The sequence below is a fragment of the Podarcis cretensis genome, assembly GCF_951804945.1.
Source record: "Podarcis cretensis genome assembly, chromosome: 2".
In the NCBI taxonomy this organism is placed as follows: Eukaryota; Metazoa; Chordata; class Lepidosauria; order Squamata; family Lacertidae; genus Podarcis; species Podarcis cretensis.
Window position 1 is genome coordinate 28,306,965 of NC_137171.1, and position 25,520 is coordinate 28,332,484.

Here is a 25,520-nt window from a genome sequence, read left to right on the forward strand (position 1 = left end):
GCCACAAAAATTAGGAAAAAAACAAAACTGATTTAATTTGTCAGAGAACTCTGGGCTAAAAAAAGCCAGTCCTAAAAAGGACACACTTCTTCCCCCGACCCCCACTTAAATAACACTTGGATTAAAACAAAACATTCACACACGGCCCTCCTCCTGAGTTCTTCCTGCCATTCACTCACAGCCAGATTTAAAAAATCACACTGCATTATCTATATAGAGAACAACTCACCCAAATACACACATACATACAACAGCAAGGCGCAGAACATCATTCTCAGTAAGGCTGGCCAGAAATCATGACTCAGTGTGAGGCTCTTCATGACTAGCCTTGGCTTCAGTGAGCATAAATTCATATTCTTGAGCACAAAGTGGTAGGGCGGCAGATTCTAAAAGCTGGATATGATCCCTCTCCTGCCATTGTAGAGAGTGCTTAAGATAAAAGTGAGGCCCATCTACAAAAGGCACTGAGTAGACCCACTCTCGGAAAGCAGAGGCCAGGTACAAAGGCATTGTCGGGAGTGTGTAGCTAGCACTTTCTGCATGTCCATTTCTTCAAGCCCTTCTCCCAACCAGGCCCACACAACAGCAGCGTCCACCTCCCTGCCTGTATCTGAGAGAAAAACAGAACCTCTTTTCCTCTCTCCAAAGTGAGAACAAGGAAGAGGAGATAAAAGGTGGTGGAGCCTCAGGATGCTAAGAGTACCAGGAAAACGGTCAGGCCATAGCCCAACACAACTGGCACAGAGCAGTGCGCGGGCAGCATGTGAGTGGTGGCACCTTAAAAGACTAAGGCTGAGATCCTGGCACCACTTACCTGGGAGTAAGCCCCACTAAGCTCAGAGGGACTTGGTTTTTGTTAAAACAAAATAAAAAAAATCCTTCCAGTAGCACCTTAAAGACCAACTAAGTTAGTTCTTGGTATGAGCTTTCGTGTGCATGCACACTTCTTCAGATACAGTGTATCTGAAGCTCATACCAAGAACTAACTTAGTTGGTCTTTAAGGTGCTACTGGAAGGAATTTTTTTATTTTGTTTTGACTATGGCAGACCAACACGGCTACCTATCTGTAATTGGTTGTTGTTGTTGTTGTTGTTGTTGTTGTTGTTGTTGTTGTTTATGTGGTGAGGTTTGTACTGTAACTGTTTTATCGCAGCACAAAGCTCTCATGGGTCAAAGCCCAGATATACATACAGGGAGAAGGCAAGGGGATTATAGGGTTGTTATTAGCGGAGACAGATTGCCTAACAATGGAAGAGAAAAAGGGGGCGTCACTTTATAATGTGCATGGCATAAAAGCCAAGAGAATTTTAGGCAGGAGATTCAGAGTAGGTGCGGCCCATTCTCAGCAGATGAGGAGTGAAGTGTGAATAAAACTAAAGAGAGGCAATTACTTTTCTGTGATGAGCTCTGCAGCCCAAGACTTCCAAAGCTTTATCCTCTGAAACTCCAGTGGAAATACAGCAACTTTGGGCATGGAAAACTCCCCATTCTCCTGAACTGCTAGACCCTCTGGCTTCACTTTATAATTCCATCTCCCCTCCTTCTCTCCTTTCTGTGGGGATGAACTTATGTATCTGTCATGTAACTGAGGTGACCACTTTGCGAATCTCACTCAGAGGTCCAAATGAGCTTGTGCTGGGGGGCAGAACTGGGAGGGGGACGCTTTTGACGTTGCATCTACTGACAGGGAACAGCAGATGTCATGAATCTCCCACAACTCTCTCTCTCTGTGGAAACTAGTAAGTACCCCATCTGTCTCCTTTAGCTTTCCCCATCAGTTGGCACCTTCTGTATGTTCAATGGGTGGCACCAAGAACTCACAAATACCCCCAAAACACAGTCGTCACAGACATCTGAGATGCTGCCTGCAAAATAAGGCAGAACTGCAACCCCCCTCATGCACCTTGGCACCCAGAGCTAAGCACCAAACATTAAAAAGTCCTTATGCGGCCTTCATTTTGTGTTGCCCTGAGGGGTGGAGAGGCAGCAGATCCGGAGCAATCAGGATTCTGGGACAGGCATAATATCTGTTGCACTTCAGGGTTGGTCCAAAGGCAGGAGGGCTACGAGAGAGCGGTTACCACAGTTCTTTCTACACTTGACAAAGTTTTTCTCCGTGGAAGGACTAGCATCTGCATGGCCTCCATTGAAGAGGAATCGAAACAGCGGCACCCTTCTCAGTTCTGAAGCACTCCCTTGTGGGATTTGGCAATGGGGTGAAAGGTAGGGGCAACTCAATCATCCACCAGGAGGCCAAGTTGTGGCCTAGACAAGATCATCTCAGTATTAGGAAAGGCGGATTTGTACAGCACAAAAACAGGTAGCATTGCAGAAGAATGTGAGACACTCACAGCAAAGTCAACGTGGTCCATGAATGGTGTGGCGTGTTAAAAAAAAGAAGGAGGAAAGAGGGTCCCAAAATGCTGGCTAGTTGTACTGCAGAGGTGGCACTAAGAAGAACTTGATTGAAGGCTCCAAGGAACACAGAAGTCCTGCTGTCCAGAATTTAAAAAAACAAGCAAACCACAGGTGTATCCCAGTACGGCAACCCAGATTTTCTAAAGCAGAGGTCAAGCAGAGCACTTTGAGTTATGTGTAACAAGAAGAAACTGTATTGTCTCCACTGCCAGAATGAAATCTCAATGGCTAACTGAGGCCTAGCCTCATTAGATGCAACTTCGCAAAGGCAGGTTTTGCAAGGCATCCTCGAGGAACGGGACCTTCTGAAATCAAGACTTTGGCTTCTACCACCTGCTCTTGCTGTAAGGAGATGAAGCCTGAAACAAAAGACGAGATTGATACATTAATTTTCTTACAGCAGGAATGGTCTTTTAAGTATAGCTAACTAAAGCCAACTGGGATGGGGTGGGGGCAGGAAATGAGCCCTTCTAAGTTTGGAACTAACCCTAGATTGGGTTGCACTCCTCTGAAGGATCAGCTTTGCAGTTCACACTCCACACTTACTGGAGTGTGGTTCAGATGTTGGGAGTTGGCAAGGAGTGCTTTTTAACAGCTTCAGTTGGTTCACCAGCCGCAATCCTATTTGGAGAGAATGGACCTTGCCTTGGTTACCACCTATTTATTAGCGACATCCAGGCTTCTAAAAAGCTGCTTAGAAACTTCAAATGGTAGAAAATGCAGCCACCCACTGGTGTATATTTACAGTGTGTTTCTGGAACCAAATTAAAGTGTTGCAAACGACCTTTAAAGCCTTGGAATAATTTGGGACCAGGTTACTTAAAGGACCATCTGCATCCATTATCAACCTGTCCTTGCCTTTAAAATCCACTTCAAAGGCCCACCAACAAAGACAATTACCGTATTTTTTGCTCTATAACACGCACCTGACCATAGCACGCACGTAGTTTTTAGAGGAGGAAAACAAGAAAAAAATATTCTAAACGAAACAATGGATGTATGATTTTTGTGGTTCATGCTGTGGCCACAGGCATGATCTGATGGTGAGTTTGGGGTAGCCCAATGCAAAAATCCTGAGGATCCATGTGGATCCATGCTTTGTAACCACGTTTTTGCGCCATTGCAGCCCCATGAAACAGTGGGTGCGTGTGTGTTTTTTGGTGCAGCCTGTAGCCATGGATATGCTATGTGATCTGATGGTGAACTTGGGGTGACCCAGTGCAAAAATCCTGAGGATCCATGTGGATCCGTGCTTTGTAACCACGTTTTAAGTGGGGAGGGAAGGAAAAGCATTCAAGGGACAAGGAGCACACGTGGGGTGTGTGGAGAAGGATGCTGCTAATAATGCAGAAGAGGGGTTTAAGGGGAGAAGGAACACGCGTGGGGTGTGTGGAGAAGGATGTGGCTAATAATGCAGGCGAGGGGTTTAAGGGGAGAAGGAACATGCGTGGGGTGTGTGGAGAAGGATGTGGCTAATAATGCAGGCGAGGGGTTTAAGGGGAGAAGGAACACGCGTGGGGTGTGTGGAGAAGGATGTGGCTAATAATGCAGGCGAGGGGTTTAAGGGGAGAAGGAACACGCGTGGGGTGTGTGGAGAAGGATGCTGCTAATGATGCAGGAGAGGGGTTTAAGGGGAGAAGGAGCTTGCGTGGGGTGTGTGGAAAAGGAGCTTTTCGGCGAGCTGAGCGGGGAGGGGGGAGGGAAAGAGCACTGTTGCTTTAAAGGAGCCAACCGGACAGCAGCCACTTACAGCAGCTCCTTTCCTCTCCCACTTTGCTCCTTCTCTCCCTCTTTGCTGCTTTAAGCAGCTAATGGCGAATCCCCTGCAACCCAAGTCCTGCTCTGCGGATCAGCTGAGACGCTGGGAGAATCGTAATTTCCCCCTCTCCCTCATCCCGTGCCCTCCTGTCCCCAGCAGCCTTTTTAAAAACTTTTTTACTGGTTTTCACTGCGCTCGTGGCTCAGAGCCCTCCTGTGCCCTGCCGTCCCTCTGCAGCCTCATTGCTCCGTTTAGAGAGCACACGGACCTTTGCTAGCTGAGGCTGTAGCAGCTGCTGCTGGCTACGCGGCGCTTTTTCTGGCTCGCTATGGCTCCCATCTGTCCCTCCTCACGTGTAAGCGGCTGCTGCCCGCTTTGCTGCCATGGCTCTCCTTCCCTCCCTCCTCTTCGGCTCCTCCCCCTCCTCCTGGCTGTAAAGCAAGCAAAGCTAGAGCCGTGCAAAGCCCTGCAAGCGGCTCCCGCTTTGCTTGATTGACGGCAGCCATGGCTCCGGTCGAGTGCATTCGCTCAGTAACACGCACAGGCATTTCCCCTTACTTTCTAGGAGCAAAAAAATGCGTGTTTTGGAGCGAAAATTACAGCAGGTTGGCTGGCAAATGCCAACCATGACTTTCTCAGTGGTGCCCCTCCAATATGGTGCCCAGTTCCACATTATATATTTACTAGTATTTTATGCTGTTTAAAACGTCTTTTTAAAAAACCGTGTTAGGAATTTGTGGGGGGTGTACATTTTTGAAAACTGCTTTGAGAAGCACTTTGCTTGAAAAGTGGTGTATAATAACCAGTGCTTTTCTCCTTTAAAAATGTTTAGGAGTACTCTCATTTTGACTCAAGAAAATCACCATTTGATAACATTATTCCTGCTTATAAAACCCAATTAAAAAAAACAGGGAAGAAAACCCCCATTTTATAGTTCAAATCGGGGGAAATAAATACAATAAATGGATAAATGTAGAAAGATTCACAAAATGTTTAGCGGTATGCGTACCCCCCAGAAAAAAAACCCCACTGGTAATAATAATAATTTAAAAATTAGCAATCAACCTAAATAAAATTTGCAGGATATTCCAAAATTCAAAGTGTGGACCAAATCACGGCTTGTATTTTCTCCAGGTTCTGCGGTTGCACAAGTCGTGCATTACTCTGCGGGGCACATAATACAGTGGTACCTTGGGTTACATACGCTTCAGGTAATAGACTCCGCTAACCCAGAAATATTACCTCAGGTCAAGAACTTTACTTCAGGATGAGAACAGAAATTGTGGTCTGGTGGTGCGGCGGCAGCTAAAGTGGTGCTTCAGGTTAAGAACAGTTTCAGGTTAAGAACGGACCTCCAGAACGAATTACCGTATTTTTTGCTCTATAAGACTCATCTTTTCCCTCCTAAAAAGTAAGGGGAGATGTGTGTGTGTCTTATGGAGCGAATGCAGGCTGCGCAGCTGTCACAGAAGCCAGAACAGCAAGAGGGATTGCTGCTTTCACTGAGATTCGAATATTTTTTTTCTTGTTTTCCTCCTCCAAAAACTAGGTGTGTCTTGTGGTCTGGTGCGTCTTATAGAGCGAAAAATACGGTAAGTACTTAACCCGAGGTACCACTGTATGAACTAACAGCAACATACAGGTCAGCTGCAGTCACATGGGTGTATTATGAATTGCAGAGATTGTATCAAGGCAAGCCGGGCTAGAAGCAGTGTATAAATCAATTCAGAGGGGCAGAAAGATAGGGATTCACTATATATCTGTAGTTGGGACTGGAACAGAATTCCAGTTGCAGCTGCATTAGCCAATTACACACCTGCCCGCTCTTTCCATCTTTCTGTGCCACTGCCTGCTTATTCTGTGAAATGTAGGCATCCTCAGCACGCAGTGTAGAATTGGCACTGCCCATCACTTGGCTGTTGGCTGTGGCGCGAGGGAGGATGACATCATAGGGGCCCTCAGACTGGAAGCAAAACAACAACAACAACAACAAAAAGAGTAAGAAGTGAGCAGAAAGTGTGGTCAGAAAGGCAACCAGGAGCTGCAGTATGGTCAAAGAAACACAGCCAGTCAACATTCTGCACGCGTCATCTATAGGAATACAGATTTGACCTTCAATGAAGAAGGCTTGAACTGTTCCATTTTCAAATCACTTTTCACCACGCTGTATGAAACTTTTCCTGATTTTTGACATCATTTCCACATGTGAGAAACTGTTGGCACATGCAACAGATCTGAGGCTTTTTAAGATCAAAACAGAAGAAGAAAAAACTGTTTTGTTTTGACTTTCCAAGGGCATGACTCAGAGAGCATTTTCACTTGGGTCCCTGGAGCAGCATGGTTACATGCACACTTCAAGTTCATGCACACCTTGGATTCCTAAATTGCAATATACTAAAACTTGCAAAACAGTAGAAATACAGTAGCTGCTGCGGCGATGCCAAAGATATTGAGTAAATGCCCAAATCCAGCTTCTGCCGCAGTGTTAGGTGAACTTCTGTGTGGAGATACAAATGGATGCTAGGGAAGGTGCAAACTCCTCTCTCATCATCTCTGACATCCCAAGTTCACTGAGTATATTTTGACTGTGTTCAAACAATCATGCCTCATTTTAATATGCTGAGGTGTGGATGAGTCTCTCTTGGCCCTGCCCTGCAGCCCCTTTTCATTCCTCTCTTTGCGTGAGCCGGCAAACAAATCATGGGACCTTCCAATTAACTATGGTTTCCAGTTTTGTCTGAAGCAGGAAACAATGATTAACAACTCTGGAATAAGCCAGGATATTAAAACCAACTTTAAACCATGGCTTTGTGTCTGGCTTGTTTGAAGCTTTTCATGCTAACCATCGTTTCCCCCAGTTTGGATGAAACAGGAAACTATAGTTATTAGAAGACTTCCTGGTTCCTTTCCCAGCTCCCGCAAAGGGTAGCACCAAGGGCTGTGTCTGCAAGCTCAGATATAATAATCTGAACGCTTTCTTTGACCAAGTCAGATGACAAAATAGTCAGATGAACTGTCTTCCCTAGCCTCAATCCTTTCCCCTGCCACACATATAATCTCTGCAGGACAATACAGGTCAAATAAACTCCTTTGGTTTTGGTTTTATTAAAAAGAAACATGTTCCTGTCAAGCCTACTTCTCCCAGGAAGCAAATGAGGTGGTAAATCTAATTCTGATTGTACCTTCTCAGACTCCAAATGAGGACTCGCATAACTGAACACTTATCCATGAAATAAAATGTTCTGAAAACATTTTTTTCCAAACTAGGTGTTGAGTCAAAGGGTCCTAGGCTTGCCATCTGAAGAAGGCGCAGATGAGAAGCAGTTTCACCCCATTATCCTGCAGAATCAGGCTGCACTCAAAGACCTGTGAGTGTTAAGTTTACATCCAAAGAATGCAAACACACAGAGTGACGCTGTTTATCCTGCCCCCTTATCTAGAGATAACTACACAGAATATCTGGATTTGACATTTATGAGAGGTTTCACCTCTCTCTGTCAGGAGCCAACTTCTCCTGCTGAACTGCTCAAGAGGATGTTGTGTTTTTTATTTTATTTTATTTTTTTAAAAAAGCCCAACATTCTGGAAGCTAAGCTACAGTCGAGAAAGATAAGAAACACCAGCAGAGCTTCACACTCACTTACAGGCCCTTTGTGCATGAGAGCCATCTCTGTGGGCTGGTACACACTCGTCAGCAGCTGCCCGTTGTATCCGCTGTATGGAGACACAGGTTTTTTGGCTGAAAAGAAAGAGAAGTCATAAGAAAATAACATTAAAAGGCACACAGGCTTGGGAGATCTTCAGTGACAAAGATGGTTTTCAGACAGCGCAGGCTGAGCAGAAGAGGAAGATTTTTTACTCAAATAACCCATGTAAGAGGCAGAATAGTGGTTCGCCCCAGGTAGCTCAGTTGATTAGAGCATGGTGCTGATAATGTCAAGATTGTAAATTCAATCCCCATATGGGACAGTTGCATCATCCTGCATTGTAGGGGGTTGGACTAGCTAATCCGAGGGCCTTCTGGTGGTTCCCTCACTGTGAAAAATGAGGTTACAGGGAACCAGGCAGAGGGCCTTCTTGGTAATGGGGCCCGCCCTGTGGAACGCCCTCCCACCAGATGTCAAGGAAATAAACAACTATCTGACGTTTAGAAGACATCTGAAGGCAGTCCTGTTTAGGGAAGTTTTTAATGTTTGATGTTTTATTGTGTTTTTAGTATTATGTTGGGAGCTACCCAGAGCAGCTGGGGAAGCCCAGCCAGATGGGCGGGGTAGAAATAAAAATATTATTATTATTATTATCATTATTATCATTATCATCATCCTCAGGGTCCCTTCCAACTCTACAGCTCTATGATCCTATGATGCATGCTTCTGTTTGTGCCACTTTTTCTAGGCACGTCCATGACTTCCAGACACAGGTGCTAGCAGATCTTCTTTTTTCTTTTTCGTTTTGGTCCCACCACTTTCCCCAGGAAAATCCACTGTTTGCTGCTGAATCAGAATAAATGTCAATCAGGTTTTCCATGGATTGCTGTTTGTTCCGATTCAGCGGTAAACAGTGGGCTTCCCTGGGGAAAGAAAAAAAATCGTGCTCAGACCTGTGTCTGGAAGTCACAGAGACCTGTGCTTAGAAACTGCGGCACGAACGGAAGCATGGAAAAGCCCATACTCCACAATCTAGTGTTGAGCAAAGAACACTGAGATCATAGTGGTCCCCCCCACCAACACACAGGACAGAAACATGACTCATGTCAACGTAAGTTCAGTGTTGTGGGCACAACTCTATTGAACTCCCTCTCACTAGAAGTTTGAGAGGCACCGCCCATACTGTGTTTCAGACACCTAGAGACCTTTGCATCATTAATACTTATCTGATGTTTTAAATTTTCTGATGTTGTTTTTAAATAGATTTTAAATTTCGGAGATTTTTAATTTTTTTAGATTTAATTTACATTTTAAACTTTGGTGCTTTTGAGACCTGGATGGTGAAAAGCAGGTTGTGTTTATAAATAAATAAATACATACATACATACATACATACATACACACACATACATACATACATACATACATAATAAAGGTAAAGGTAAAGGACTCCTGACAGTTAAGTCCAGTCGCAGACAACTCTGGGGTTGCGGCGCTCATCTCGCTTTACAGGCCAAGGGAGCCAGCGTTTGTCCGCAGACAGTTTTTCCAGGTCATGTGGCCAGCATGACTAAACTGCTTCTGGCGCAACACCAAAACCAGAGCAGCACACGGAAATGCCATTTTTTACCTTCCTGCCGGAGTGGTACCTAATTATCTACTTGCACTTTTTCTGGCGTGCCTTCGAACTGCTAGGTTGGCAGGAGCTGGGACCGAGCAACAGAAGCTCACCCCGTCACGGGGATTCGAAACGCCAACCTTCCGATCAGCTAGCCCAACAGGCTCAGTGCTTTAGACCACAGCACCACCCGCGTCCCTCAAATACATAGAATACCCTACAGATGTTGTTAGACTCCAAATCCCATCAGTCCCAGCCAACAACATCTGAACGCCACCATGTTGTCTACCCATGATATAGGGTCAGAGATGGCGTACAAGAGGCATACATGATGGTAAACTTCTCGCAAGCAGAAGAACCACGCCTAAAAGCCAAAATAAAGCATGCCAATTTTAACACACTATCCAATGATGCATTCACAAAGTTGCATCAAAAAGATAAGATTTTTTTCTCAATTCAACACTGCATTAACTCATATTTAATTTCACAGTTACAAGAGCAGATCCCGGTTAAAAAGGGTGGCCGCTCTAAATGACTGCATGTGCAACAATCACATTTATACTCATTTTGACTGAATCACTATATATGTATATTGTGGTAAACAAAAATCTGCCCTTTTCCCTTATGGGGTATCCAAGAACCTACATTAGGACTCTGTATGGGCTTTTGGATACCCCATAAGGGAAAGGAGCAGATTTTTGTTGACAACAATATGTATATATATGTATATACATACAGAGAGAGAGAGAGAGAGAGAGAGTGTCAGACGTACAAATTAGCCCTGAGAGAGCAAAACTGTTAGATTTCGTCTCCGTAATGTACAATGCTTCATTTCATATGCCACTATGCGTTTGCAAAAGCCTTCACCTCTTTGCAAAGAAGTGATTGCTATAATTCTTCCATGCAGTTGGAAGCAAAGCAGGAAGCACTAGCTAATCAATGTTCCCAAGTGCAACAACCATCAGAAGCCTGCTGGGGCATTCTGTGACTTAAGCCAGCCATAAAACAAAGCCTTGTTTGTGGGTAACTATAGACAGAGTAGGTTTTAATGAGCACACTGTGCTCAGGAGACCTTTCCTAAATAAGAGAGTGCTCTCTAGGGTTTAAGAGGCAAAGCGTGCTGTAATAAAACCCTGTCAGCCATGTAGTCATATGTGTGTATATTTTAGCCTATTGGTTTTACCAACAGAGAATTGTGGAGCAGTTGAGATTTTTGACTGTGTGCGAAATGGCAACAAGCTTGGTTACTATTGCCATCAAACATACATGGGACTTCTACAGCCAATTCAGGTTCTTTGTCCCTATCATAACCTAGTTGTGTTGTTGTTGTCATCCCTATCATAACCTAGTTGTGTTGTTGTTGTTGTTTAGATTTACATACCACCCTTAGCTTTGCTGTCTCCTTCTATAGAAGAGCAACAAAATGAAAGGTCTTAACTTTGGCTTCCTTCAGCAGTGTAGTATATATATTTCCACAAAGAGTGAAAGATTAATTTTTTAAAAAAATGAAGTGGGGGGGAACAATTTTGGAGTTACTTCAGTGTCAGAAATATGGAGAACCAAGTTCTACAGGGAATCCAAAACTAGACACAGAAAAAGCAGATTACTTTTCTTTTCAATGCAGAAATATTCAGAAATTCTAAACAAAGGAGGAATACATAGCAAAATTGATCCCTGAAGAGATAATCTAAGGAAATTCAAAGACATGGTGAATAAGTGTAGAACAGCAGGAAGCAAAGGCATTTCGAAGTGAGTCACAGAACAATGCTGTGAGTTCTTCACTTCATATCATGCAGATGAGGATAGTTTTGCATGTTGGGGCTTTTCTTGGTGATGCTTCTTATAAAGCCTGGAGAGAGAATGACAACAGCTTGTTCCAAGTTGTCCTTTTCGGTGACACATACAGGTTTTTCCCTCTGCTTGAAACTGGGGGAGGCTAAACTGGCAACAGGTTTCAAGAAGACACTTTCTGTGGGATTAAGGTGGAGTCTTAGGTGGGAGGTTGGCAGCCAAGAACAGAGGTTAGAGAGAATATATTTAAGTGACATTTTCAGCACAGGGAGCAATGCAGGAAATGGCTCCTTCTCACCCGGGCAAAGCAGCTTCTCATTTATATGTGGCACGTATACCCCCCACTTCATTTAGAAAGCTCAAAATGGCTCACTTGGGGATCTGTGATGAGCTGCAACAGCATCATGTGCTCATGAATCATTTTCTAAGTCCGCTGGCAAAGAATCAGTGCCACAGTAATAGATTCTTTAAAATAGGGCACGCACTAGTAAGTGGAGAGGGAGAAGTCAAGGTAATCCAATCATCAAAACAATTTCTTTACAGAAATACTCATCTGGGTCCATCATCTCACGCAGATGGAATTGTGGCCTTTTGAGCAACTACTAGGGCAAAAAGGAATCCAGCAATTTATTTTACAAGATGTGATTCCTCTCATTTAAATTTCTAAACTCCTAAAACTAAAATTTTGGGGAAAGGGACACAAATCTTGTATTTGCAGATGTCAGATCATGCATACTGCCAGCTTTGGAAAATCAGAAGGAGCGGGATTTGGGGTATTCTTCCTAAATTTCAAATTATCATCACCTGAACTTGGCCCAGGATGAAAGTAAAGCCAATGCCATCCTGGGCTCCTTTGAAGGAAAGTCAGGATAGAAATTTAATAAATAAATTTCACACCGTCATGTTCTAAGCCAAACAATATATTTATAGCCCAATCCTATGATGCTCTCAGTTTGAAGTTAAGTGTGAAACAGCTTAGAGGTTTTATGTACAATCAAGAGGCATACAAATTTTGTTAAATAAATAAATAAAAAGTCTCATATAAAAGTTTATAAATTTTCAGCAGCACATCTTCTCTGCAAGGTGGGTTTCCGAGTCTCAAAATCCAAAACAATTTAGCAAAGCTAAATACTTTGCAAAGTAACCAAGATCTGAGCTGTGATTTGAACTAGCCGCTCTCGATTCTGTGTGGATTATTAAATGAAAGTGAAAGTGACTAGAACAGAGGAAAAGTCAGGAAATTGAATTACTAAGTAAGCTCCTGCAGCCAATCAGAAGCTGTAGAAATTCTGCCGGACGTTCGGCTTCCAAAAATAGTTCACAAACCAGAACAGTCACTTCGCAACATGCGGGAGCTAAAACGTTCGGGAACTAAGCTGTTCGAAAACCAAAGTACGACTGTATTTTAAAACAAGCCTTGTGGTGTTCATGCCTATAGAACAGCATGATGGAAATTTTCGCAAACCAACCCCACGCCCACTGCCAAATGCTTCTCCACAACCTGTATGCTGAGACCTACCTGAAGAAGGTTCATCCATTGAGAAGGCCTTGTTCTCCACAAACATGCTCTGGGATTTCTGTTCCTTGAGGATGGTTTCATATCCCACTCCCCGGGTGGGGTAGACATCTTCCTCGTAGATTTGCTCCGGTCCTGGCCGGATGACTTGGGAGATCTCTGGGATGACATAGAAGAAAATAAAGATGCAGGCGTTGGAGACGAGAGCAATGGCCAACGTGGGGTCATCCCAGGCCTGGCCTCCTTCCTGCTGGTTGCCGTAAATGTACATCACAATCCACACAACCCAGATGGCCATAGAGAGGGAGGTGGTGAGCAGGACAAAGACAGCGTGCTTCCGCCAGTGCTTGTAACGTCCACACAAGACAGGCCACGAGGCAACGAAGGCAAGCACTTGCAGGAACATGACGTAGATCAGCGCCATGACAAAGTCTTCATTCTTCACCCGGCAGGGGTCCTTGGGCAAATCGTTGCTCCTCACCACAGTGATGATGAGCCACTCGGTGTTGATAATGACCTCCACCAAGACGAGGAGCAAGGCCATGCCAAAGGTGACCCAACCCCGGGGCCCGTGGTTCCGCCGGGCGAGGAAATTGAGGCTGAGGGAATGCGCCACCAGGCAAGAGAAGCACACGGCGAAGAGGACGCCAAAGAGGAAGCGTCGCGAGGCGCACGTGGAAAAATCTTGCTTCACGATGAAGGCAAAAGTCAAGCAGAAGAGCCCAAAGGTGCCAAACAACAGGAAGGCTTGCGTCCCTATCAAGCTTTTCTTCCGATAGTCCTGGACAAACGGAACGCTGGCCACAAGGACGACGGTGAGGACAAAGGTGGTCACGACACCAAAGGCGGCTACCGCCTCCAGCACGATGCCCCAGGCTGACGACAGGTCGCACAGGTTGTAATAGATGGACTGCAAGTCCTTGCCGCAGCCTGCCGGCGGCGATGGAGTCACTTCCGCCAAGCATACTTTGGTGGGAAGTCCCAGGAGCCAAAGGTATGGCAGCAGCGCCTTGGGTACACCCATTGTTTTGGAGCGATGGCACATATTCCTTGGCACTTTGGGAAAGAACTGAAAAACAGGAAGGAAAAGACAAGGTTAGCGTAGCCGAAAGAAAGCGTATTGTTATCAGGACTGGGCAATTTTGTAGTATCGATGGTGGTGCTTGGTTATATAACAGAACCAGTGATGGTCTATACCCGCGTTTCCCAACAGGTGTTTTTGGACTACAACTCCCATCACCCCTAGCAAGTAGGACCAGTGGGCCAAGGATGATGGGAATTGTAGTCCATAAGCAGCTAGCGACCCAAGTTTGGGAAACCCTGGTCTATACCCTGCCCAGCCCCGTGTACCAGCACTGCTAGGCTTTGTCGAGGTTTAGGAGACCAGCTACTGCACAGTGGTACCTCGGATTAAGAACTTAATTCGTTTTGGAGGTCTATTCTTAACCTGAGACTGTTCTTAACCTGAGATACCACTTTAGTTAATGGGGCCTCTCACTGCCACCGTGCTGCCACTGCACAATTTCTGTTCTCATCCTGAAGCAAAGTTCTTAACCCAAGGTACTACTTCCGGGTTAGCAAAGTCTGTAACCTGAAGCGTCTGTAACCCGAGGTACTGCATTAACCAACAATTAGTACAGAGAGCAGGGTGACACTGATGGTGACAGAAGCATTTAAAAACTGAAAAGGCAAGGGCCATGATTCAGTTGGTACAGCATATAATGTACCTGGAAAGATGTAATGAACTTAAGAAGAGCGTTGCTGGATCAGACCAAAAATTCCATCTAGTCCAGGCATCCCCAAACTCAGCCCTCCAGCTGTTTTGGGACTACAACTCCCATGATCCCTAGCTAGCAGGAGCAGTGGTCAGGGATGAGGGGAATTGTAGTCCCAAAACGGTTGGAGGGCCACATTTGGGGATGCCTGATCTAGTCCTTTGGCCAACCAGATACCTATACGATTCCCAACAATAATGTTTATATATAACAGGTTATATACATATACAAGCAAAGTCTTCCCGTCACCTCACCTAAAAACTTTTTGCCTTTAATCTGAAGTATATTTTGACCTCTTTCAGAGGGACAGGACTTGTATCCCTGCCTATTTGTTTTGGTCTTTGATTTCTTGGTCTTTTATTTGAATTGTTGTTGTTTTGCTTGTATTGTTTTTAATCGGTTTTAATATTAAGTCGCTTGTCAGAAAAACCATTAAAGCCACCAAATTTGATGACCACTAGCACATCTTGCAGAAGTGTGTTCTATTAAATCTGCCCTATGTCTGCCTTCAATCTCCAAATGTTCAGCTCCCTCGGATGGCCCCAAGTTCTAGTATGGGAGAATAAACTTACTCCATTCACTTCCTCCACACTGAGGCAGACCTGTGCCTCAGGGCCAAACAAAACATTCGAGATTACTTTAAGGCTGGGGGGGGGCTCCAAATGGGAGCAGTGGAACATGGATTGGGGGGCAGGCAGTTAAGTGTTTTAACCCTTCCCTCTGCCAATGTTCTCTTCCAGATCTGATCATTTCTCCTCAAGTTGCTGTTATAGCCCTGTTGACGGGGGGGGGGGGGGGGAAATGTTCGAGCCTCCCCACTCCTGAAGCGCTAATAGCTTTCGTTTTGGATAGGAAGTGTGCCATGTCAGAAACTCAGATATATAAGCTAGGTGCCAAATGGCTCCTTAAACCAAGATTACAGTTGCCAAAACGAAATGTCTATTTTGGGACAAGACAACTCCAAAGTCTTATTTTTCAAGTGATGGGCTGACTGTGATTGATTCTCTGTTGAACACCTGGTTAGTTCAGATGACAACGTTGAACTAGGGTAAGAACTTTGAGAACTTAAAGAAGAAAAGTCACTTGATCCAGGGACAGGCCACATATAAGGACTCCCATGGATACAGAGTCCACATGTCCCACGGTGCCTCTTTTAAATGACTGACCCTATATATATTGGCCTATTCCTACAGGACGGAGCATAAGTGTGTGAAAACATCAAGATCCAAGAATCCCCAGATGGTGGAGATGTCAGGCATCATCCTGGTGCCCAGGCATCTTCACTTGGTCACAAGTGGCCGATAGCCACGTGAAAAAATGAGCCTAGCACCTGGATAATTTCAAGCACTGGGAGCGAGGAGCACCCTACATAATACATAGCTCGTCCTTGAGGGGGAAAGCCACTGCCAATCTGGGTAAAGTACGGGGCTTAGATGGGCTACTGCCCTGGCTTGGCATAACATAGCCCATTAGGTTCTTATCCCATCCAAAGGGTATATGGGCAGGTGACACCACAATTACATAGACTCGGAGCAACGCTGAAGCATATTTAAAATGATGGACCAAGGCGAGAAGAGAAAAATAAACGTGTTGAGAGGAAGAAACCATAGACTCCCAGAGTGATCAGCAGCAATCCATTAAACCCTACCCTCTTGAGACTTCTTCCTCACTCCAAGGTTAGAGGCAAAAATACGCTTACTCACCGCACCACCAAACCACCAGTAGCCAGCCATCTCAGGTTTCACCTAGAGGCAGCTGCCTTTAGCATCATCTTGGGATGATTTAAGTCAGATATCCTGCCCCACCCGCTATGTGCCTCACCCTGACCTCCCTGGAAGCAGGCCAACAGTTAAATTAACAATTCCGTTCCCAACGTCTATTACATGGGTAGGCAAGCTAAGGCCCGGGGGCCAGATCCGGCCCAATCACCTTCTCAATCCAACTTGCAGACGGTCCGGAAATGGGCATGTTTTCACATGAGTAGAATGCGTCCTTTTATTTAAAATGCATCTCTGGGTTATTTGTGGGGCCTGCCTGGTATTTTTACATGAGTAGAACGTGTCCTTTTATTTAAAACACATCTCTGGGTTATTTGTGGTGCATAGGAATTCGTTCTTTCTTTCTTTTTTCCAAAATATAGTCCGGCCCCCCACAAGGTCTGAGGGACAGTGGACCCACCCTCTGATGAAAAAGTCTGCTGACCCCAGGGACTCTATTACTTTGATTTCTTTTGCAGCAGCAACAACAAAAAAGACCTCAAAGTGCTCACAAAATTAATATAAAATAAAGATTTGCCTGAGAGCCAGTGTGGTGTAGTGGTTAAGAGCGGTAGTCTCGTAATCTGGTGAACCGGGTTCGCTTCCCTGCTCCTCCACATGCAGCTGCTGGGTGACCTTGGGCTAGTCACACTTCTCTGAAGTCTCTCAGCCCCACTCACCTCACAGAGTGTTTGTTGTGGGGGAGGAAGGGAAAGGAGAATGTTAGCCGCTTTGAGACTCCTGAAGGGGAGTGAAAGGCGGGATATCAAATCCAAACTCTTCTTCTTTTTTTTAAAAAAATAAAAAATAAAGATTTGCCTAAGCAAATCTGGCTCCCTGTCCCTCTCCTCCAGATTGGCAAATTGCTGAAGGCTGGAGAGGAGAGAGGCCAGAGAGAAGCTAGGTCAGGCAGGCCAATGAAAAACGCCTGAATCCCCCCTTTTTTGTGGCTGGCTTTTGAAGGATTAGAGTTCAAGGAAACAGAGGTGACTTTTAGATCATTATTATTTTTTTAGAAATCACTAGGGCAGGGGAGGAAGAACACATCCTCACGTAGGATGCCATTTTTAAAAACAGCTGTAACTGCAGCATAAAAGGGAGGGGAAACAAAACAAAACAAAATAATTAGCTGCCCCACTGCAAAGCATATTCCCAGACCAGCTATGTTCCCTCTGAGAAAGAATCGGCCGGCAAACTGTTGGCCTCCCCTTGGCTGCCACTCAACACTTCTTGGTTCCCAGGCTTAGAGGATTCCAGATGACTTCCGAAAGAAGAGAACTTTCTCACATGCCTTCCAAATCCGCTTGTTGTGGGGCTTGGATCATGGGCTAGTCCCAGCTTCTGGGGATTGGGGCTTTATGCTACAGCATGTGAGAGCTAGCGCTGCTCCAGCTTTCTCTCTCTTATTCAAACAGCCGCTTCTTGTACTAGCTGAGAATGCTGGCGCCCATTCAGTTTGGGTTACCTTTAGGAGTACAGGCACGAGTCTAGTTCAGCTCCAAAACGTAACAGTCCATACATTAGCGTGAACGCTGCACGTTCTCTGCTATGCAAAAGCACGTTTTCCAGTCTCAAGGTAAAGTGCTGAGAAGCAGGAAGGTCCCTAATCCTTTCAGTTTCTTTTCTGAACTATAACCATCATAAAGTTTGAGACCGAATGATGCAAGGTTAAAATGAACTAAATGCATCAGACAGCTTTTAGCAGGGACTGTTCAAGGACTTGTTTCGTTGGATTAGGTAAGAATAAGGCCTGTCTTGTCATAGTTTCAGCACCAAGCAAAGATTTTTTTTTTCCTTCTCCAGGGCATTTGGGCAGCTCCAGAAATTAGTTGATGTATTCTGATTATGCTGTTAATAGGCTTGGTTTTTTGTTTGTTTTTATTCTGCTTGCAAATCGCTTTGGGACTTTTTGTAGTAGGCAGCAATACAGTGGTACCATATTTTTTGCTCTATAAGACGCACCAGATCATAAGACGCACCTAGTTTTTGGAGGAGGAAAACAAGAAAAAAAATATTCTAAATCTCAGAGGCCAGAACAGCAAGAGGGATCAGCAGGGCCAATGGTCAGGGATAATGGAAGTTGTAGTTCACAAAATCTAGAAGACACCATGAAACAGCCACACATCTTTCCATCATTACATCTCCATGCCAAGGGACGGCAAACCTGATTAATTTCTGCCCGCAAAAGGGGTGCAACCATCTTTTTCTGGCAGTGTTCCTAGTAAAATGGAAACCGTTAGAACAACTCTTATCTGAACTGAACACCTAGGGGTTTAGGGCACGAATGTTCTTTTTTCAGAGGTGATCATTGATCTGGGAGGGCTTGACATACAGAATATTTTCTCAGCTCTGCAAGTGCAATTCTATGAAAGCCAGAGCACTTATGTGATTTCCTCCCCAGCTTACATAAATCAGCATTGCATAATTCAGCATTTTCTAGTCACCAAACTTGGATACTTTTCATGGTGTGGAATATTAGACTTCCTGCTTAAGAGATTATTTATCATCCCCACTAGTGTTAAAAGAGTTTTGTCTGATGGCTTATCTGTGGACAGAGAGAAATTCAAGAATTCCCTCTTGTCTGGAGGTGCAAGACTAGCTTGAGCAGCAAGAAGTTTGCTGGTGGTTCCGTTTGCCAGTCCACACTTCTCATTTCAGTACATCTACTCCAAATAAATTTCTTCCCTGCCCTAGCAGCTGGACAGGGCTTTGTTTTAGTTAATGTGGTTTCTGTCTCAATAATCACACAGTTAGACTGCTTAATGATTAAGCCACCAAACTTGCAATGCATTTGTGCGAACGCATTCGCTTTCTTTGCAAAGAATTTGCAAACTTTTGGGGGGTTGAAAGGAAAACAACAAACCTGCCCCATTACAGATCAGGTATCACATATACGTTATTTTCAAATGCACCATTCTATATAGCCCATTTCATTGTTTGCATAGAGAAAAAACACACTGCGTTCCAGAAATGTGGAGACTACGGATGCTTGCTGTGTGGCTATGGGATCCACTGTTTCCTGCCTAGCGCATAACTGTGTAGATTGAACAATAGCTGCACTTCACTATGGAAGCCACTGGTTTGTGGTGAGGCTTTAATTCTACTCTGCCAATCATGTCAGGAAATAGGCAGGTTGATTGCATCTCACACCTCAAGAGGTGGGGGGTTTTTAATCACTCCTTTCAGCAGAGCCACAAAGTCCCCTATGGCTTACAGGCTATCCACGTGATAGTCAAGATGAATGATGAGGAGCATGAGAAACACTTGCATGCGGTGCTACCTCCAACGACTAAGGGTAAAGGTAAAGGGACCCCTGACCATTAGGTCCAGTCGTGACCGACTCTGGGGTTGCGACGCTCATCTCACTTTAGTGGCCGAGGAAGCCGGCGTACAGCTTCCAGGTCATGTGGCCAGCATGACTAAGCTGCTTCTGGCGAACCAGAGCAGCGCACGGAAACACCGTTCACCTTCCCGCCGGAGCGGTACCTATTTATCTACTTGCACTTTGATGTACTTTCGAACTGCTAGGTGGGCAGGAGCAGGGACCGAGCAACGTGAGCTCACCCTGTTGCGGGGATTTGAACCGCTGACCTTCTGATCGGCAAGTCCTAGGCTCTGTGGTTTAACCCACAGCGCCACCCGCGTCCCTCCAACGACTGGGGAGGCTCAAATCCACACACACCCAGCTATGAATCTCACAGGGTGGGCCTTGGGTCAGCCACTCTCTCTCAACCTATCCTACCTCTCGGGGTTCTTGGGAGGCTGCAGTGGAAGGGGCAGGAATACTATGCATGCTGCCTCGAGCTCGTGGTGGTGGTGGTGGTGGTGGGAGTCGGAATATTAATGCAACAAATAAAAATACATTTTTCTAAGTCCTTCTAAGCAGATGTAGAAAGCTGCAGTCTGCATATGGAAACTGAGGTACATACCACCAGCTTGCTTTTACAGCCTGGAAATTTTAATAAACATGTGCAGGTATTCCTGGTGTTCCTTTTTTCCCTGCAGCCACGACATGCCCAATGGTCGCTCAGTCCAGACGGTTGGGCACGGTCAAATCCCAGCCGCCTGCTCTGTGTACTCGAAGCATTACGGCAGCATTATGCTCTGCAAGTCTGCACCTCGCAAAAGGCAGGAGGGGTGCTTTTTGTTCGTTATCTTGCTGAACGAATGCGGCAATTATAGTTCTGAGTTTCTCACCACCACTCCTTGCCTCAGGGTTTCCTCGCTGAAACTGCTTCCCTAAGCACCTGGGTCTCTATGGAACATCTATGGCACATGCTACACAGCTAAGAGGAAGGAGAGACTGTGTCCCAAAGCATGGTCTGAGTGCATGCATGTGTTGGGAAGAGGTGCGCATGGGAGGCGGCCTGAGAACCCTACATGCATTGCCTTGAGTGCCAGGATGGAAGAAACCATCATTCAGTGAGGACTTGGCCTATCTGTCGCCGCCACCTCTGTCTTTAGAGCGAACATTTTTGCCCTGCTAATGAACAGCATTTGATCAACATTAACCCATGCAAGCTCCTGGTGTAGATGCCCCAGTGGGAGTTATTATGGAGAAGAGCAACGTGAGGTTGGCGGTAGTTCTGTTAACATCGCTGCTGGCTCACCAGAACTCCCCCCCCCCCAAAAAAAAAAAACCCTATATGGTCAGTGAAGTGGCTTAACTTTCATTCTCACTTTCCCTACAGTTCAAATCCTAAACTGGCAAGAAAACGGTGCTTACACCACGTTGAAACTGGGCACTTGTTCATCTTGGCAGCAACATCTTGAAATTCAATTTGGTTTGCTCTAATGGGTCATCGCTGCCTAGGGATGGCTCCAAGGGTGACCACGCAGAAGGTCCCAGGTTCAGTCCTGGGATCTCCAGTTAAAAGGATTTTGGGAAGGAGTAACAGGAAACACCCCTTGCTCAAGAGCCAGTGCCAAACAGAAAAAAGACAAAATACAGTGGTACCTTGGGTTAAGTACTTAATTCGTTCCGGAGGTCCGTACTTAACCTGAAACTGTTCTTAACCTGAAGCACCACTTTAGCTAATGGGGCCTCCCGCTGCCGCCGCGCCACCGGAGCACAATTTCTGTTCTCATCCTGAAGCAAAGTTCTTAAACTGAAGCACGATTTCTGGGTTAGCGGAGTCTGTAACCTGAAGAGTATGTGACCTGAAGCGAATGTAACCTGAGGTACCACTGAATGTAACCTGAGGTACTGTACTGAGCTAGATAGGCAAATGGTCTAATTTTTAGTAATAGCACAGCTTCACACGCTATCAACATTTCTCAGGAGCAAGCAACAAATAACATGTTGCATTAATAATAATAATAATAATAACCGTGTAGAGGCACTGCTCAAGGGGAAAGGAATCACGTGCTAATGTGAAACCACAGTGCTGACACAACCGCGGATGCCTGATTATCATCTTCCAAAGCAACTACTCTATTCCAAACTTAAAAATGGAAAGCGTAATGCTGGTAGTCAACAGAAGAGGTTTAAAGACTCTCTCAAGGCAAATCTTAAAAAATGTAGTAGAAACACCGACAACTGGGAAACACTGGCCTGTGAGCGCTCCAATTGGAGAACAGCCTTTCCCAAAGGTGTCCTGGGCTTTGAAGACACTCAAACTCAGGATGAAAGGGAGAAACGAGCTAAGAGGAAAGCACACTTGGCAAATCCACACCATGATCAACTCCCGCCCGGAAACCTATGTCCACACTGTGGAGGAACGTGTGGATCCAGAATTGGCCTCCACAGTCACTTATGGACTCACTGCTAAAACAGTGTTTATGAAAGAATCTTACTCAGCTACAAGGGATCGCCTAAGAAGAAGAACAGTGCTGACATTTCTGCTTGTTTCCATACCATCTCAGGAGCACAGAGCAAGCCAACCACTTTTGTTGAACACTTCAGGGTCTTTTAAACTTCTCCACTCATGTCCCTTCTTGCACAACAGAGGCTTGGGTGGGTGATCTCTTTCACTGCACTTAAATAAGGATCTTGCGTAACACAGCATAGGGAGGTGTTGTGCTTCCCATTCCAAAGAGCAAAACCCCCAGTGCCATCGTGGGCACGTCTTCGTCAGAGCAAAACAAAACAATCCATGCAACTTGCCGTGCCCCCCCCCCCCCCAGTTTAACTTCAGAGGCCCAGGCTGTCCCATCCCGTATGATTCACTCCTTCTCCAGGAAGCAAGCCACATTTATCAAGGTAGCTGGAAGCTGTTACCGGATCTGTCTCAAGAGGCTGGTTCCAGCTAAGAGCCTGGTGTGGGCAGAGGGCAGGAGAAAAGGCAAGGGAGGAGGAAGCATGGAGAGACTATCTGTTTTGGAGAGCAAGAGAGAGGAATGGTTTGGAAAGTCAGGAGTTGGTGTAGCAGATCCTATTGGATCTCGCCCTTCTCACCGGGGTTCAAAATCCCCCAAGGACTTCTCAGGAGAGGGTGACCGTTGGGAGTAAGCACCGCTGAATCCAGTGGGCCTCATCCCCAGTCTTTGTACCCAGGATTGGCTTTTTCGTATTGCAGGCAAAATAAAAAATAAAAAAATGGGGAGTTCCTGAAGGTCATATGGCAAAATCAGTAAGCAAGCAAAAAACTGTGGGGCGGCAGTGGGAGTGAAAAGGTTCATATTCCGCTCCAAATCGCAGAGCTATACTCTCACCGATGGGACGGCCTGTCACCTGCCTGAAAGTGGGGGTTGGCAATGTGGCCTAGTGGGCACTAATGAATCTGCGGACCTTCTGTGGCAGCCTCAGGGTCCCTGCCTCTCCCCGCTGCTGAAATTAGGCTTGGGAGAAGCATTCTATCCTAGCCAATATAATGTGTGAGACACTCACAATTGTTTCTTCGGTTTCAAAAGTGTCTACTAGCTCGCAAGGGTTGGCAACCCCTGCAACTCTGCAGTGCCATCCATTGGGCAGTATAACTTTGGTGTTTGGGGTTTTTTTAAACTTGCTTCCGAGATGGGAGCTTGGCAAGGCCTTTTCACCTACTCCAGAGCTTGGAAAATTATGTGACCCCCTGGCCTGGAGTCCAAAACTCCAAATCCACTTAAACAGGACCAGAAAGAAGCTAAGAGTTCTGCTTTACAACTCACTATCCCTTGCCCAAAATCTACATCTTAGTTCTCTTCCCTTAGTACCGCAGGACTCATTTCCTTTCCCTTCCCAAAACAGAGCTCACCTGGTTCTCCACACCAACCAACACCACTCCCATTCCCACATTACCAGGGCAACATGTGAGAGAAACAACATTTATTTATCTGTCACATTGGCATCATGCCCTTCCTCCAGGGCAGTTGGGGTGGCACATATGAACTTATTCCACATTATCCTCCCAATAACCCCAACCCACTAGCAAGCTTTGAGAATAAGCAGAGATTTGATTCCTGGTCTTCTGGGGGCCGTTTTCATTACTACCCCACCCTCCACTATAACTCACAACTCGCTATGGTTTAGTTTCCCCTATTCCAGTTATTAGATCCTACTGGAGGGTTAAGACACAACCTAGTACATAGGCACAGATTGCATTTTGCAAACCCTTTGTCCTGTGCGTTTTTGTGTATCAACAGAACTACCGCACCAGCGGTTAAACAGAGGCCAGCCCAGATTCTCAAAACCCTTTGACTTGTCTCCTTGCTGAAATCTAACCTTGGGGGGGGGGGCTATTTCCTCTCTTGTTTAAACAGGCTTTCCTCATCTCCATTTTTCGAAGCTTCAAACCTCCCCCACCCAGTATCAAATACCGATTTAAAAAAGAAATGCCTAAATCTGAAAAGCAAAACTCAAATGCACACCATGACAGTATTATTCTTCGGGAGAAGCATCTGTATCAAATTCAAACACTACAGCTGCGTAAGCTATTTCTAACGTATAGTTTAAAGGGCTAACCTAGGAGTTTCCCCCAACGCACAGGCTAGAGAAGGGGAGACTGAGAACAGGAGGCAGGGGGTGTTGTTGTTAGACCTGCTCTGTCCCTTCCATTCAGCCAAGGGAGGGGAACACCTTTGACGCACACAAATATTCTGGAGTCAACCGGGTCAGCAAGGCGGGGGAGGGGGGAGGAGAGGTTCCAAACTTCTGGATGGATCAGCTCTCCAGTGGGCGACTTCCACAGAAGATCCGCACCCCACACGTCCCCAGAACGAGAGAAAAGCGCTCGGGCGCTCTTACCTGCCTCTCCCCACCGCGGAGGACAAAGCCAAGCGGCGCCAAGCCGGGCCCCCGGGACTCCGAAGTGGTTGCGGTCCGGCCACTACCACCTGGTGCCTTTCACAATCCGGATCCGAAAGTTGAGGCTCTGGGAGGCAGGCAGGCAGGCAGGCAGGCGGCGCAGGGGGCGTGCCGTGGCAGAGCAGCCGCGCTGGGCGCGGGTGGGCGCGGAGAGGCTCTTTCTTCTCTCGCTCGGCGCTCCCTCGCTTTCGGCTCCGGGAAGCTACGAGCTTGACATCACGGTGACATCAGCCCCCATTCAAGGCTCTTATCGGGCCTTCGCCCAGCCCTGTGCAACCAGATTGCAGGCTAATCAATCACCTTCCCCGCCCACCGGCCCCGAAATCTTTGTGTCTCGAGTAGACGCGCCGGAGCGAAAGTGCCGCCGCGCCCGCCTCCTCCTCCGGCTCATCCTCCAGTCGGTCTCTGGCGCTGCGATTCCAGACCTGGTTTTGTGGCCGACACTCCCCCTTTTCTCCTCCACGCCTCTTCCCTCTTTCTTCATTGTATTCAGGCGCTCAGGTACAACAAATCCCGCATGACTGGTGAAGCTTAAATCTTTCGTGTGTGCGCGTTTGTTTCGAAGCTGCAAATCACAACGAGGTGGTGGCCCCGGTGGCTTAATTGCCATAAGAAACGTGGGGGGGGGGGTGAACGCATGTGCTCAGAGGCACTCTGCATATGCTCAGAGGCACCCTGGGATTTGTTGTCGCTACATCAGCCCTGTTCTCACATCAGTGGGATCTCTTTGGGCTTGCTGCCAAATCACAAATAATAGAACTGTAGAGTTGGAAGGGACCACAAGGATCATCTAGTCCAACCCCTTGCAATGCAGGAATCTCAGTTGAAGCATCCATGACAGGGGGCCATGCAACCTCTGCTTAAAAACCTCCAAGGAAGGAGAGTCCACGGCCTCCCGAGTGCACTTTCTTCCCTTGCACTGCGCTCCCTCGCTTTCGGTTCCAGAAAGACACAAGATTGACATCACTGTGCCATCAGCCCCCATTCAGGGCTCTTACTGGGCCTTTGCCCAGC

The 25,520-nt window shown here is 46.2% G+C and overlaps 1 protein-coding gene across 1 annotated transcript; it reads right to left on the reverse strand.

Moving 5' to 3' along the window:
* Positions 1–1,171: 1,171 nt before the first annotated feature.
* Positions 1,172–24,896, reverse strand: GPRC5C (G protein-coupled receptor class C group 5 member C). Its single transcript, XM_079965568.1, has 5 exons — positions 24,447–24,896; positions 12,754–13,819; positions 7,823–7,917; positions 5,995–6,141; positions 1,172–2,778 (listed from the first exon to the last, which is right to left on the reverse strand). The coding sequence occupies exons 2-5, from the start codon at positions 13,793–13,795 to the stop codon at positions 2,746–2,748; spliced, it is 1,317 nt and encodes a 438-aa protein (XP_079821694.1). The 5' UTR covers positions 13,796–13,819; positions 24,447–24,896; the 3' UTR covers positions 1,172–2,745.
* Between the last annotated feature and the right edge of the window lie 624 nt (positions 24,897–25,520).